The sequence below is a fragment of the Lates calcarifer genome, linkage group LG18 (genome assembly GCF_001640805.2).
Source record: "Lates calcarifer isolate ASB-BC8 linkage group LG18, TLL_Latcal_v3, whole genome shotgun sequence".
Taxonomy (NCBI): Eukaryota; Metazoa; Chordata; class Actinopteri; family Centropomidae; genus Lates; species Lates calcarifer.
This window is the reverse complement of record NC_066850.1, coordinates 1,130,563-1,147,230: the sequence shown is the minus strand read 5'-3', so window position 1 is coordinate 1,147,230 and position 16,668 is coordinate 1,130,563. Positions and strand designations below refer to the sequence as shown.

Genomic DNA, 16,668 nt, shown 5'->3' with positions numbered 1-16,668 from the left:
CTCCGTGGGTTGTTTCACACGCACTGTGCTCCCCTGAACTACAGTCCCAGTGGTGTTGGAAATGACACCTTCTTTTTATTAGTGAAGTTTAAGTGCTTCTTTTTTCTTTTTTTCCTCGGCGCTCAGCTGAAATCCACAGGAACAATAAATAACTCTCCTCTGTTTTCAAGAACCAAACACACCAGTGATGATGTTAAGGTGGGGAGTAAAGCAGTGTGGCGGTAGAGGAAGTCTTCTAAAAATTCAGTTCTGCCATGTTTTCCCAATTAATTCTGATAGGAAACAAAGTAGCACCAAGTACAAGGTGTGTTTTTATCTCCCTCTTTTCTCTTTTCTTTAGCCCATCTCTTCATCTTAGCCTGCCAACTTCTGACAGGTACTTCCATTCCTATGAGTGGAGGAACGCGCTCTTATCCGTTTCTCTTCCCCTCTCTACTTATTAAATTGGACAAGTGTCTAGCGTACTGTGAAAGCTCGGTTTAAAATGTTTGCTCTCCGTGCTCTCGGCTTCAGTACTTGATAGGAGCGCCGATCTTGGACGGCTCCACAGAAATGGCTCTAGATCCATAGGCTATTCATAACATATACCTTTGTGAGTCAAACTGTATTACTCCACCATGAACACCTCATTTTTTAGTGCAGGCAGCCCCTGTGGAAAGGAAACACTTAACTTCTCCAGGACTCCCGTTAAAGCCAGATCTGGACTGAACGACGTTGGTTCAGTCTGTATGAACAGGTTGATGTTTTCAGCACACTTTGAAAAAGTGAAAGTAGAAACCCCTCTTCACCCAGTGTGTTTTAACTTTCTCTTTTTACAGCGTTTGACCGGTATTTCCGCAGCCGCTCACTGTCCAACAACAGAAGGAATGTTTGGTTCGCTGAATTCTGGGAGGAGAACTTCAACTGTAAGCTGGGGATGCACGGCAAACGGCCCGGCAGCCTGAAAAAATGCACGGGTAAGATCGCTTTGACTTCTTACATAGTAAGTTTCTGTCTAGTGTTTCCACCAAGAAACTTCCAATGGATGACAGCCAAAATAGACTAAAGTTTCTCTTTAGATTTAGCCAACAAGGTGTAGTCTGTAATTAGGTGTACTTACTTTGTATTGCTCAGCAACACAGACACAAAAAAAGATATAGAAATGCTGCTTGTTGGAGAAGGGTTTTACACTGTAGCAACATTTAGGCAATTTCAGAGGAGGTGTTTTAACTCTAAAGATGTTCTGCAGAGGGTTTTAAGTTTTGCCTTCTAACAAATTTGGCAGGTGGTCAGTTATAATTGGTCCTCTCTCATCCCTGCACCACATCAACTAGATTCCTGCATCTCGCTTAGTGTCTTTTTTCTGCTTTATTTGATGCAAAACACCAAGACGTCAGCTTTAGAAAACCAAGAACTATGTAGGTCCTTTTATCTCTCTCTGAGATTTATCAACTTTTCACTCAATTATAGCCACCAGAGAAGCAGTTCACCCTGAAAAGACACCTGGTGTTTCTGGGCTTTTCCAATTAGTCCACCCGACAAAGATCTGTGAAGATTTACCACATCACTGTGGATTGTCTGAGGCTTCTCTGGAGCGTCCTGGCTGAGAAAATTTGTCAACAGGGATGAGCACAGGGGTTTAATTAGTGTATATATATATTGTAGACTGCACTGCGCTGCCTCTAATAAGTACCCTTTAAGCACAGATCACACTAGCTGTTAGGCTCCAAGGAGCAATGCAACTCAAGAAGAACAATTGTTTGTGTACTCAAAGCTAAAGGAGAAATTAAATAATTGTTGGAGTCTGTGTTTGTAAATACGGTAATTTAGTCTCCTGATTGTGTGTATTTGTTCTGTAATAGGCACCTCTTGCTGTCATTTGTGTGTGTGTGTGTGTGTGTGTGTGCATGATATTTGGTTTGACCCACATTTTGCTGCCATATCAAAATGCCTGCAGCTTGTTATTTTACACTGCAGCTGCTGTGTAACCTGTGAGCTGTGTGTGCATGTGTGTGTAACTGATCCAGACTGGGACATGTGTGTGCGCTCACAGGACACACACCTGCTACTGGCAACACAAAAACTGTCACACTTACAGCAGAGATAGTAAATTATCACGTAGTATGTATGTCCCTGATCTCAGACGTAGACCTCATGCTGCTGTGATTGAGTCTGTATGTTTATGTGCCCACGTGTCACAGCGAGAATTCCCCGGCTGATTCCCGCCATTAGTTCACATAATTAGGTTTGTAAGGGCTGTGACTCCCATTGACCGTCTATTACTAGCCGTGGCATCGTTGTACGTGGGCGTGTACGTGTCGAGGGCCCTGTAGTCGTGCGACAGACTCCATTAATTCCAAGTGCTGGGGTTCGCGACCTCTAAATCATCAACACAGAAGCCAATCAGCAGCCTGCTGCTCAAGGTCGCCGCGGTGACACGGCTGATGGGAGGATGTGGAAATGGGTGTGATTATTGTATGTGATTGGGCTGAGAGGGGGAGACAAATAGAAAGTGAGAGGGTGTCAACAAGTGCAAATAAGAAAATGAACCAAAAGACGGATTGCAAAAGAATGTGTGGATACACAAATTAATAAACAGAGAGACCTGAATAATGATGAAATACATGGAATAGCGAATAGAAAACAGTGTATGAGAGAGGACAGATCCAGTCTGATCCAGAGCAGGAGAAGGAAATAACAGCTGCTTGTGAACGTGATTCATTTTTGCCCAAACATTAACTCAACCCAGTCTCTTGCCAGGTTTGTTTAATACACCACGCACTGTCATCTTTAAACCCGTCACCACTAACAACAAATATGAACAGCAGCAGTCTGTGGCTGACACCAGACCTGTGAAAAGGCCTCAGCACTATACCCCACGTTTTTAAACAGCTGGTGGAAGACTTCACATCGTTTATTTCAATAAAAGCAACAACACTGCAAAAAGAAAATAGTCTTTTACAGAAAGGTCCTGAATTACAAATGCCACTGAGGGAAGTGTTAGTATTATCAGCAATATATACATGAAGTATATAATATATTATTATTAAGAAAAATGTCCCACCAGTGTGACATTATTGTACATATATTACATGTTAAGTCATAATATATGATGTAGATCCTGCTGCATTCATGTAATCTATTTAATGTAATGTAATCAGTTTGATCCAAAGTTGCATTTTACTTCACTGTTGGTTCGGATGGAGCTAGTTTTTCCAGTAATACCCTCTGAACTGTGATGGAGTAGAAGTAGAAACAAGGATCTCAGATTTCAGAGTCCAAAACAACTCCCTACTGCTCTCATTACAGATGTGAACATCTGCTGGTTGAAAATAGATCAGTTAGAACTGCACAGTTAGAAAAACTAAGGCAGTGTTTAGTCATCTTTGATATATTTGAATAAGAAGATTTATTATTAAATCAACATTTTATCAAAATACCCGTGTGACATTATGTTTTTATCAGACACTGAACATGAAGATTGCTCGTGCACCATCTGCGAGTGTGTTGCTTCAGTTACTGTTACTCTAACAGGTGACTGTTAGGAGATAAAGAAAATGAACTCCCAGGTGTCAAGGTAAATGTCAGTTGTTTGGTTTCGTTGTGTCTTTCGTCAGCGGAGGTTTTTCTTTCACCTCCTTAAAAACCTCCTCTTCTGCTTCTGTCTTTCATTCCTACCAGTGAGAAGTTCCTTTAACCTGATTCTTGTGTGAGTGCTAAAAGCTCCTACATATTTCATAGGAGAGTATACCCAGTGTTCACATACAGTAGGTGTTACATGATATCTTTCAGTGGATGTATCTCTAAATTTTTGTGGTTAGTTCAGCTACTGCCAGCAGAACCAGACATCAGCTCTCCAGTCCAATAAAATAATTTTCATGATTTATTTAAAGTACATTACCACAACTTTCATCTTCCATCATCGTATCTTTCATCAAGAGAATACTAAGCACAAAAGAAAAGGGAAATCTGAGGCACTCGGACTTCTGAGTAAAAAGCCTCTTTTTTTGGGCATGGCTGATGTGCTTACGAGCGCAGGACAACTCAGACACCGGAATAAAACTCTCTTCTGTTGAAAGCGTGCAGTCAGGTAAAACTGATGCCCGAGGGGAAGCTGACTGAAGCAGACACCAGATCACAGATAAGCCTACATGTGCACTTACACACTCACAAACAGTGACGCGCCCCTTAGCGGCTGCACATAAAATCATGAATGAGCGCGCGGACAGTGTGTTAATTAATGTGGTGCTTTGACATCTGATCCTCAAGTCTGGTTTTTTGTAAATATCCAGGTTTTTATAGCCCACACAGGATCGTCCACGCTCCCTTTATTTTATAGATCCACCACCCTGACCTACGACGGAGAATTCTCAGTGACGTAAAATATTCATTTTATATTATCAAAGAGCATAAACTGGAGTTTTTATACAGCACAGAAATATAAATCAGTTTCCATTAAAGGCACGACAGATCTCAGATATGTTGGGTTATCTCATCCACACACACACACACACACACACACACACACATATATATATATATAGGGGCAAAACAGACATGAAAGCACATCTGCACATGCTCTCTGTCCACGTGGGCTCATCAACAGATCCACTCCACCAGTGAATAGCATTGGTTGTGACAGCAGCTATAAGCCTCAGGTGCACACAGAGGAATGAAAGTTGTTGGCTGTTGTTTTGTGTTTTTTTTTCTGTGTCTTTCCTCGTGTGTGGGTTGTGACTTGTGTCGCTCTCGAGGGAATGATACCAGTGTTTTATCTGTCTTTTTCTTGGCCTTGTCAGTTTTAGTCAACTTGTCTGCTTGTCTCTCAGTTCTTTACCCGTCTCTTCAGTTTCACATGTAAAATGATTTAGTAGCATTATTCTATTGATTTAATGTATTTAAATCACATTTCAATCATGAGACATATGCTTTAAACTGTTGCAAAATACACTCATATAATACATTCATATATTGTTTTTTTACATGGTTTTTTAAGTCATGTGTCTCTTCAGTAATTGAGTAATTTTTTTCTTTATGTGGCTACAGAAAATCTCCCCAAGGTTGTTGTCTTCACAAACACTTCTGTGGTCATCGGGGTCAAATTTAATAACTTATTTAAACTAAATCCTCAGTGTGTCCCTCTCATAACCTCTCCTCCCTCCCCTCTCCGTCACGTTGTCCCTGTCATATTCTTACAGTTACTTGCTCTCACAGCTTAGATCGTTCACTTTAGTCACAGAAACCAATCAGCCGTAACGTTTTGTTATATTTCACCAGAAATGTGGCAAATAAAAGTAAGTTAGATCATCAGTGCTTACATTTAAATAGTTGTAATGCGCTAGCTCTCATAGAGCAGCTATTTGCAAAGCTATTTGTAGAGCTATTTGTAATAATGTATATTTTATGCAGCTGTATAGTTTGTGCTTGCGTTGCTTGTTATGGATGAATCTAGTGTTGCATGCTGGGTTTAATGGGTCCAATAACACTTATTCAGAGGTCTTTCCACCCTGCTAAATGAAGGGGAAACACATGGTGCAGATACAGGCAGTGAACAGCAAACCAAGCAAGACAAAGTCAAGCTGAAGATTAAATACAGTTAGTAGATGTTGACATTGGTGTGTTTGTGCAGATATGTATATCACAACACATGTCCAGGATTTATAATACTATACCACATTAGGTGCCAAAGCCAAAGCAGAAATGATGTATGAAGCGTACCATTAACCTTTGGCTACAGAGGTCGAAACTATCGTCCAGGTGAGAGTGACACTGTGAATGATGTGTGTGAGAGTGGCTCATAGTTTTAGCTCTCTGGTCTACTTTCCTTGATTAGCAAGATTAGCATGAGACAGTAGTTCCTTTTGCAGCTGCTGTGCTGTAACTTCCTTCCTGTTTAATGAGCAAACACAGAAGATTATCAAATGCTTACACATGCGCGCCCACATGAAGCTTTACATTTCCCAAGTTCAACATAAATAATTAATACTTTACAGAGTGTTATTAATGGAGAAATTATCTTCTAAAGGCTGCTAGGCGATAGTTTGATGCCCTGGCTTTCTGCACACGAGGATGCTTGTCTTACTCAGTAAAAAATTCTGCTTTTGAAGATGCAAAGTCTTCATCCAACACCAGCGATGTGTGCATAGATCTGCCTGTGTGGAGATGCATGCGGCCATTCCCGGAGTTAATTAGATCCTGACTTAGCCCAACATGCACACATTTACCCTCGTGCACAAACACATGTTCACTCACTCCAAATAGACCATATCCTAACGAGGTCGATGGGGAAGGAGAGTTATTAGGCTCGCAGGCTGGATAAACTGTTCCCTCCCCTGTGGAAAGGCCTCAGGGCTGAAACAGACTGAAGGATGGAGACGAACACAGATGGAGAGCTTGATGGACAATTAGAGACAGACAGGCACAGACAGACAGATTGCAGACTGTGAGACACAGTAAGCAACAGACAGACAGTGTTTTATGGCTCTGTGAAGCATTAGTTTTCAGTAGGTGAGATGAAGTGTCATTTGGCTGCAGTGAAATAATCCTTTCTCATCTTCTTCTGGAGGACTTGGTTATCTAACTGCTCTCTTAAATGACTGTGTGTGTGTGTGTGTGTGTGTGTGTGTGTGTGTGTGTGTGTGTGTGTGTGTGTGTGAGACTGATGGCTGAGATGCAGTGAAACAGAACAGACCATTCATGTAATGCACCTGTATTCTTACACAGAGTGTGTGGATATGCATGTGAGACTGCTTGTCGCAATCATAGGTGGTCCTGTGCAGTTGAATGCACCTCGCTGCCCATCTGTCACTGTGGACACACACACACACACACAGTAATCCATCCTCTGCTCACTGTGTTGCTGTCACACACCACTCTGTCATGGATACACGCCCAAAAACACACCACAGCTGAAAATGGATACAGACAGAAAACCACTGCAGATGCACAATTCACAAATAAAGAGGCAGAGTCATACACGGTAACGATCCAGATTTATTGTTGGAATGCATCAGACTACTGAGTGTTGATTTATAAGGTGTATGTTTCTGTTACATCTACATCAGTCCATTTACCATTCACATGGAGAGCTCATATAGAGCTGTGTTTCTTCTGTTTGTCAGTAGCTCGCTCTTTAGCCCTGAAATGCTCCACCAGCTAGCTGACAGCTTTGCCTGGCGGTGGTTTGTTTTTCTGAAAATATTGTCTTGAAGTCGTGTTAATGAGTTAATGAGTGGTGACACTGAAGAGAAGCAGTAAAGTTGTGGGCAGTAAAACCTGGTCTTCAGAGCTGAGCATCAGCAGCAGCTACAACTACAAGGTCACTTTACACATGCTGCTGTGACCAGTTACTAATTCAAATATGAATTGGTCTGGTTTTAATAAAAAAGTCTATTGTTTATTAAATGTTTCTGTGTTTTTCTATGCAGTGAACAGTTTTAACCAACGTTTCTTCACCAGATGAGTTTGAGAGGTTTGTTTGTTACTGGTCTGACTGTCTGAGTGTTAACTTAGTTAAATATTATCAGAGCTGATAAGAATGATGGCCCAAACTATGAAAATAACACCCAGGTTTTAAATGCTCATTTATTTTTTCCAATTTAATCTCATAGACACCAGAGTATGTTTAACAGTGTGAAAGAGGCGACTGAAAGAAAAATTGCTTCCTGCCTTAATGACTCTAAAAAGTCCAACACAATTGCCAGTATTATGAGCCAAAGCCAAATTTATTATCGTGTTTACCTCCATCTTTCTCGTCCCTGATTGTGCAGGGATGTGTAGTATAACAGCAGGCGTGAGTGCATAGTTGTGCATTTCTGTCCTTGCATGCATCTGTGAGCAGACGTGCAAATACACACACACACACACACACGTCTGTGAGGGGCTGTTGCAGGTTAGAGAGAACAAGTGTCGCTCTACTAATGTGATTTTACGGTTCATCCTCTCTATAACAATACCTGTTTTCTCCGTTGCACACCTCCACCGTCTCTTCCTCTCTCTGATTCCGTTATTTCATTTGTTTCTTTTATTTCTCTCAGCCTTCCTTCCATGAACCAACCTGCTATTTATCACCTCTTATCCCAGCTTCTGTTTAGATTTCTTTTCTCCATTCCTCTGTCTTGTTTGATCCAATTTTCTCCCTCTCTCCTCAGACTATTGTTGCCGTGTGCTTTCTCTGCCTTCACTCGTGTGTCTTTTTGTTCCATCTCTCTCCCCCCTCCTTTGCGTCTGTGTTGGGTTGTATAGGTATATGTGTTTGCTCAAGAGTGGGAAGATGGGAGGCCTGCTGACATGAAACACACATTCCTGCAGTGACACAAATGAGATTTCTTGTTTATTTGTTCGTACAAAGGCTGTGCAGGAACGAGATCACGAAGAAAAACGGAGTGACAAAAGGAAATTAAAAAAGTTGAAGGCAGTGAGGAGGAGAGAGAAAGAGAGCTAGTGAGCATAGCCGAGTTGTGCCAGGACAGTGATTCAGCATAATATGAATAATGACTAATGAATAATTTATATTAGCTGTGTGTACTATCAGTAGAATATATACCCGTAATAATGTAGAGATGTAATATATATTAGCCACATATGTCAGTGGCATCACATTATTCATGAGAAGTGGTGTTGTGCAGAGAATCGCTCTGTAAAGCAGGAAACACTCCCACTGAGGAAAGAAGAAGAAGCAGATGAAAGAAGAGGAAAAGCCTCAGAGAGAGAGAGAGAGAAATTAGACAGAGCTCTACTGCACTTATAGCCACACCCAACAGGGGTCACCGTGTGCCGACACACCCCGAAAACATCACTGCAACAAGGAGCAACGTTAAACATCAGGTGGTCAGCCGAGGCAAGGTTTTCACTGGTGTTAAGTTGCTCTTTAAATCTGCAATAACTGAAGCTAGCATTTGCATATTTACACATCTAGAAGTGATGGAGCAACATTAGCACTGATTTGGAGTTGTGTTTCTGGCCATCTGGCAAATTTAAGTCCAATCTTCTTTGTCTCACAGCTCTATTTCTGATCTCTAGCAGCTCCTAATGCTACCAGGTGCTTGTGTACGCCTACTGTCTGCTTTCTCAGTGAGGGATTATGAGCTATATTGCAGGTATATACAATTTTGGACTTAGCTCATAATGACTTGGTTTACATAATAATCTATTTTAACTGCTCATTATGTCCTAATACAGGGCTTTAGAAAAGCTAAACCAAAACACAGTGTTATTGTAGCATTGACATCACTTTCCCAGATCTCAGCAACGTTAGTGTCAGTGTTATAATCAATAGAAATCACAGTCACAACTACAAAACAAAGATCCACGTTGCAATGAAGTGAAATTTTCCGTTTTAGAAACTTGTCCAATCAGTTGTTCTGTCATCAGACCGGCCTTTTAACCAGCTCCTTTCACCCACTGTTTCTATATTCTCAAATCAAAAACTGAACACTGATTTATTGCAGCAACATTTTCTGAGAACTGATGCTTGACTTCTTGACAGATTTTATTATATTGACCCGGCTGTTGGCTCTAGATACACATACATACATACTCTGCAGCTGAATGATATTAAAATGATATTTGACATTGATCGCTGGTTCTGCACACACACACTCACACACACACAAAATTTAGGCTCCAGTTATTGAAAACACACACACACACACACACACACACTTGAATCTAATGGCTGGTGTTTGTGCAGCAGCATATTGACATAACCCTTGGCTTCAGTGCTCTCTTGTCAAATCATGTAGAGCAGAATCTCTGTCTGATGCTCATTTCCTATTCTCTCCTATTGATTATTCATTTCTTTCTTGGCAGATTAGCCCTGAAGCTAGCGCAGAGCCAGACAAGTATGGCTATAACAAGAGATGTGTGTGTGTGTGTGTGTGTGTGTGTGTGTTTTGGTGGGTGGGTGAGTCACCTTTTTCTTCCTTCATGTTATGACATTTACAGCAAAAACATATTTAAGCAGAATAACTGCATATTTCTGTATTTATGTCACATCAGTGATTTTGTGTGTAATTATGATGTGTGTGTGTGTGTGTGTGTGTGTGCAGCATCTTCCTATCCCATCATCTCCCTGACGTCTTTCACATATGTTTGATAAATGAGATAACGGCATATTAAGCAACCTTTATGTAAATGTATTCATAACCATTTGAATTCGGTTTGCATTATTCTGAGATTTATAAATAAATTTCCTCACTTAATTATTCCCAAATTTATCTCATCTGCATCTTAAAAAGAAAAAGTCTGGGTGTGTGTATATATGTGCGCCTGAGAAAACGAGAGAGAAGGGAAAAATTCTTCTTTTAGGCGACGGCAGTGAAGAAGGAGGGAACTGAATATGTGTCGCTAATTGATGTTTAATTAAGGAGCTTGTCCAAATCATTAGTCTGTCTGTCATCCGCGGTGCCATCAATCACTCTGCCTGTAAAACCTGGCTGGCACACTGGTCCGTGAAGGCATCCATCAAGGCACTTAGCCAGTCAGCATTCTTGCATTAGCCTCACCTCGCTGCCTCAGTGTATCGGTTTGTGTTTGTATTAGACACAGCACCGGCTTCAATAGCAACGCAGCAAGGCACATATTTTGGCGGCTTCTCCTGCGTTCGTCTCCATCGTCTCATCGCCTCTTGGTAAATGATCCGCGATGTACAGGGACATAAGTCTGAGTGTTTGTTTGACCTTACATCACGGTGGTGGGAAGATTGAAGACACAGCCTCCTGTAATGGAACATATTGTGATTTTAATCCTCTCTCAGTCAGAGTAGAAACTAAATTTTTACTGTGCAATAACACAAATTTGACTGTGCTACCCTTGAGCAAGGCACTTAACTTAAAGTGGCTTACACCAACAGCCTGGTTTCAACCGCAGGCGTCCAGGTAAGAATGTGATTAGATGTTTAAAGCTAAGAGGACCACACTGGTGGTTTTGTATATTTATTAAAAACGTGAGCTCACCATTTCCCACAGCTAACGCTGATACATAACGGGAGGTAAGTGGATAACAGAAAGTTGCAGAAACTCAAAACTTTGTTGCTGTGAACATTTAGTTCTTTATAGTCTTATCAAAGTTACATTGTTGTTGCGTGGTAATACAGGTGTGTGCGGGGACTTTGTCGGTGTGTTTAAGTTTCAGGTTCTTGTGAAGAACTCCCAGGACAGAGACTCGACAGACAGCTGCCTTACAGCAATTTCTTTTCTTCTCTTGTGCTTTCAAACTTTACTGGCCTGAACCAATAACTGCAAAACCATCTCAGGGTTAAATAACTAGTGTAAACATGAGAGATATATTCTTTGCTTCAAAAGCCAGATAATGACAGAAAAAATACTATTTTTGATTTATAATAGTTTCCATGTATCCTTTAGGAGGTCAAAAGAGTTCAAGTTTTCCTCCAAGACTTTTGCTTGTTAAACAAAGTTAGATTTCGGCTCTTTACTTCTGCTCTTGAGGTTATATTTGGATTCCTGTTACTGCCTCTAATCCTCATGTTCTTACCAGTGTGAGTCATAGTACTGTACCACCACCTCTGCACTGATGCTGAAGTGCCAGGTTAGACAATTCAAGTGGGGTGTTGTATCGTTAAAGAGATGTTTGAAGAGGTCCGTTTCAAAATGCAGTATCAATTTTGAATAATGATAATGATAAAAACAGCTCAGTGTCTTAGTCTTCAAAGTACTGGGTCCCAACTGTAACACTCTCGAGTTCTCTGAAGATGATATTTTCTGTTTGTGTTCAGTTTGTACCAGCAAGTGTCAGGAACTACAAACAGCAAATTATCTTAGTTTCAAACAGAACTTTCATCGTGAAATCATTTTTGAACAAAGTTTCTGCCGTGCCTGTGGCTTTTATTACACAGAACCGAGATGACTAACGCATTTGTACGGATCTAGAAACAGATCACAGCGCCCGGCCCGTGTATGCCTGCGCAACAAGAACAAATAATCAACCGCGATCATGTGAAAATGACTTGGAGGCAGATAGAGAGATGATTGCAACTTCGTGCAGTTTTTTGGTCTGCAGATCTTTTATGAGACATGAAAGTTACTTTTCATCTGTACTTCTTTCCTCTCAAGAGTTTTTCACCTCTTTTTTAATGCAAATCGTCCCTCACCAAGAAGCCAGCCAACCGAGCTGCCTGTGGTCTTCAGTGTCATTAACCATGAGCAAAAAGGCTGGATTTAATTTAGGAACTGCTGGCTGGAAAATGGAATAGACTGTAATATGTATAAGACAGACAGGATGCAAATTAATACATAAACAGTTTGCCTGTCCGTCTCTGTTTCTGCCTCCATCTTAACCTTTATCCCTTTTCATCGCTCCCACTTTTCTCTCATTTTCAGTCATGCACAAGAGCAAGCCGTGTTGTAATGGATAGTGAACATTAAACTCTGGTATTAAAGGCTTCGTTAAAGACGTCTTTTTATTTCGCACCTGCACACATAATGTGCAGAGATGAAATGGATGGATTTGTGGCCACTTTACTGATGTGACAAGCTGTTACTGGCTGCAGACGATGGGCAGACAGATCCAATAAAAGCTGTATTGTATTGTACTCTTCACACAACCAGACACACACACACACACACACAGACAGACAGACACACACACACCCCTTGCTCCGGTTACAACACCTGACGCAATCCCAGGAAACAGAGACAGTGGTGTTTTCCCCAGTTAGCACCACTCATAACAGCGCAAGTCGTTTAACTGTCTCAAGGCAGGATTGCATTTTCTTGCGATATGCTGATTAATGATGCATCGTGTCGTTTCACATCTCATAAGAACAGCAGAGAGAAATTCTCATTATCTCATGACACGTTGATCTATGGCTCAAAGTACAACGCTTTGTTGTACTTTTCCTCTGAATGGAAACATGCACTCATGCTGAATGCAAACAAGCGAGCGCCCATACAGACGCATCAGGCAAAAAGATGATGGCTTGTTCAGAAACACATGCAGTAAGCTTTGGCTCTGTGGAGTGAAATAATGACCTGGATTATTAATCTGAGATGTATGGGTCAGTTTTTAAAGGGAATAAGAGGTGCTCTCAGAAGAGCAACATCCCTGCTCTGATAGCGCAGCATTTGGGAGCTTGTTCCAGCATCAGGGAACCATGAACGACAACAGTCGGGACGGCAACGTACCCTGGAGGAACGTAGATGGAGTTCAAGTGGATGGGTACCCAGGAAGTCACTCTGAGGGGAGCGTTAGTGACTTGAATCTGATTCAGGCGGCCATGGGTAGCCAGTGGAGGTCAATGAGCAGTGGTGTGTGCTCTTGTAGGCTGATTGAAGACCAGACACACACTCTGGACCGTGTGTAAAATCCAAGTTGTAGGAAGTTTCTGAAGTTGAATTGTCAGGTTGAGTGCATTGAAACTTTAGCTTTCAGCTTGCTACCTTCTTGAGTATTGAACACATGATGGGTAGTGGAGAAGTGGAATTTCCTGCAGACCTAATTTAAGAGATTTCTGTGGATGCAATTAAAACTTTTCCTGCAATGAAAAAGTCCAGGAAGGATTAAACTACCAAGCAGCTTCTGCTCACGCCGCCATGGCCCACGTTTCTGATGCTTAAAAGATTTATTCTGGGTGCAGCATCACATTAATGCCACCCATGTGTTGTGTAAAGGTACACTGCTGTGGAAGCATTTACTAATTAATGTCTTGTTTAGCTTTATTTATGGACTATTAGCATAATTAGGTCTGTGATTATGGTAGGACATTAGGCAGTCAGCTCAAGGGCCTTTTGTTGATTAGTGAGACTGTACAGAGATATTTCAGAGAGCTTTGTTCTCAGACACTAATATGTATCGCGCTCTGGTTTATGTGGTACAAATGACCAATTCCCTGGTGCTTAAATTCAGATTTTTCACTTTACTCCTGTGATGCAGTTGAGTAGATTTATGCTTTATTATCAGTTAAGTCGTTTTAGAGAATGCAGGCTTTAACTACAGGCTGCATTGTCCTGCACTGGGAGCAATGCAGCAGAGGATACAGTTAAACAGCCAATGTGGTGATCATGCATATAACTATCTGTGTTTATGTGCGTTTGGCCGTATTCACAGGAACATGCTGTTCTTTTAGCTACAAAGCCAAATTAAAGTGTCGCCCTCAGCTAAAGCCTTTGTATATTAGAAAGAGATAAAACATCACCATATCACGGCACAGAGATCACACGTCAGACTGAAGACTGAGTTACAAGAGACTATTGTTATATTCCCAAAAATACATTCTTCTAACAACTTAGCTGCAGTGAATAAAGGAATTTCACAGAGAGAGAGATAAAAGTGTGTTTAAATACTTTAATCCATCTACCATCTACCAGATCTACAATTTAAGCCTATTGCCTAAATGGTAGATCTGTACTGTTTTAACCGGTGCTCTGCATAGATTAAAGAGCTGGAACTCATCAGAGTGTCTACTTCCATGAACTCCTTGTTTAATGTTAAATCTATACTCATTGTATTGGCTGTCGGTTGCCTAGAGATTAGTGACAAGAGCGGGAAATTTACTCTCAACTGGGTCCATCGAGGCAGTTAGCCAGTCAGTTAGTTGCATTAGCCTCACCTTGCTGCATTTCTGTATTGGTCGGTCCGGTGGAGTGTTCACCTCGGCCTGCAGCATACGAGGTTTGGACGGAGCTTAGCAGCATCAATCACATTACTGAGGCTGTTACCAGAGTAACCTCAGGGCATGACAAGACTTCTAAACCTCTAAAAAACTTTTTGGCCTCAGTAGGAATTAGCCCGACACCATCAAAACGCTGAGATTTCAAAATAAGAGTGAAAATGTGCACCGACAAAATGTAATGATTATTTTACACGAATCAAAATGTTGTTGACTGGCAGGAAATGAAGACAATTAAACATAGATTTGGCTGTGAGGTTAGAAAACTGGGCTTGTGGCCAGTGTTTCTGTGTTTCTTTCAGAAGCTAATGAGAAAAGCGCTCTCCTCTTTCAGCGACTACTGAGGTGTGAATGTGTGTAATTATGAATGTTGAGCAGACTGTTGGCCAAAAGGTGCACGCCTCTCTGGGTGAATAAGGGTTTCTGTCATTTGTGCACCTGCTTTTCTAATGAAATGTCAAATTAAAGGCAGTGATACACCAAACAGGGAGTTGGCCAACTCTGATCAGCAACAAGTTGTTATTTTCATGCCTGTTGCTAGGAAACAACTCAATAGATTTTTGACCCTCAGTCTGTTCCCTCAGCGAGCAGGTGGTTTTCCACCGTATACATTTTGCCTGCCCTGTGGCCTGCTGCATCACCGCCCTGCCTCTGTTCATGAAATCAATACTATATCTGCAAGTCAGAGACAGTAAAATATGCAGTGGCAAAATTAAGAGTCACAGATTGGATGGGCTGGAGAGAGCTCGCAGTTTTGGCGCTGAAGAATGAGGCATCAGTGCGAGGGAGAGTGTGTGCAAACAGGATGGAGAAACACGGCGCTGCAGCAGAGTAAGTGCTGTGTTAGGATGAAAACACAGACACAGAGGAAACCAGATATCCCACCACACCGGCTGTCACGTCCCACCCAGCACAGACTGGAATGTGAGGCTGAACTGAGAGAGAGAGCTCTCTCCCTGCCACACACACACACACACACACACACACACACACATATATTAAATGTGTGTCCTCTCCCCCTCCTCCTCCCCGTTCACACACACCTGTGTGTAGGTACAGCTCTGTTATCCAGGGATTGAGAGGAGATGATTTCCATTATTAGTCCGCCATCGTGATCAGCTGCTCGGTTTGGACCACATGGCAGGGAGACGGTGCTGACTCACCTCCACACACACACACACACACACACACACGCATACAAAACACCTCAGAGCGTTCTCTAACTGCGGATTGGATTTCATTCTCAGGACCCCATTAATTCCTTATGGATGCTCATATTGATTGAAGTGGGGGGGGGCTCTGGTCTTGTTAATTCATCTCAGCACAGATGGGTTTTGATTCAGTTTGTGTTGCCTGAAGGTGACTGCTACTTGTAAGAAATGGGTGAATAAAGCCAAGGAGCAGAAGGAGGGACAGAAAGACGGGGGAGTGAGAGACGGAGGGATGGAGGGAGGAAGTAGAGCGGGGGAGGGATGGTGAACAAGAGGAAGAAAACATATGAGATGAAACATTACAGGAGGGAGGCGATGGTTAAAGAAATATAGGGAGGAGAAACAGAGGTAATGGACTTGAGATGTTTGGACTTCTTATTCTGCTTCCACAGAAAGTGAATGTCATAATCAGCTGCTGATTTCCATCTTAATGCATCGAGGAGGTTTTCGTTTCACTCTGTTCTTTCTTCATTTGATCATTATGCTAATGAGTCGTTACATAAAACCCTCTCGATAAATTGCATTTGCGTCTTTATGCATTTGTGTGTTTGTTGGTGTTTGTCAGAGGAAGAAGGGGTAAGACACACTTTGACAAGTAACACAGTTAACATTGTATATGTGGTCAAGTTATAGAATATAACTGAACAAGACAAATAGCCCTCAACACACAGGCATGTAGCTCGAGTCAGAAAGAGGACAAAGTCTATTTTGTCTGCTCCAACACTTTCTTACCTTCCCCTCGAACAAGGAAACGCCATTATCAGTGCTTCAGAAGATGTAAAGAAGGAACATGTTGTTCTTTCCTCTCTAACTTTGCTACCAGGGCGAGAATGGATTGAGAGGAGTTATTTG

The 16,668-nt window shown here is 41.7% G+C and overlaps 1 protein-coding gene across 2 annotated transcripts in view; it reads left to right on the top strand.

Annotated features, from left to right (window-relative positions):
- The window catches only part of grm8a (glutamate receptor, metabotropic 8a), a 186,624-nt gene that overhangs the window by 130,103 nt on the left and 39,853 nt on the right, over positions 1–16,668 (top strand). For both annotated transcript variants that reach the window (XM_018685142.2, XM_051077668.1), the window contains exon 6: positions 819–956. In XM_018685142.2, the coding sequence (XP_018540658.1) occupies positions 819–956 (138 nt within the window). The remainder of the gene's footprint in view (positions 1–818; positions 957–16,668) is intronic.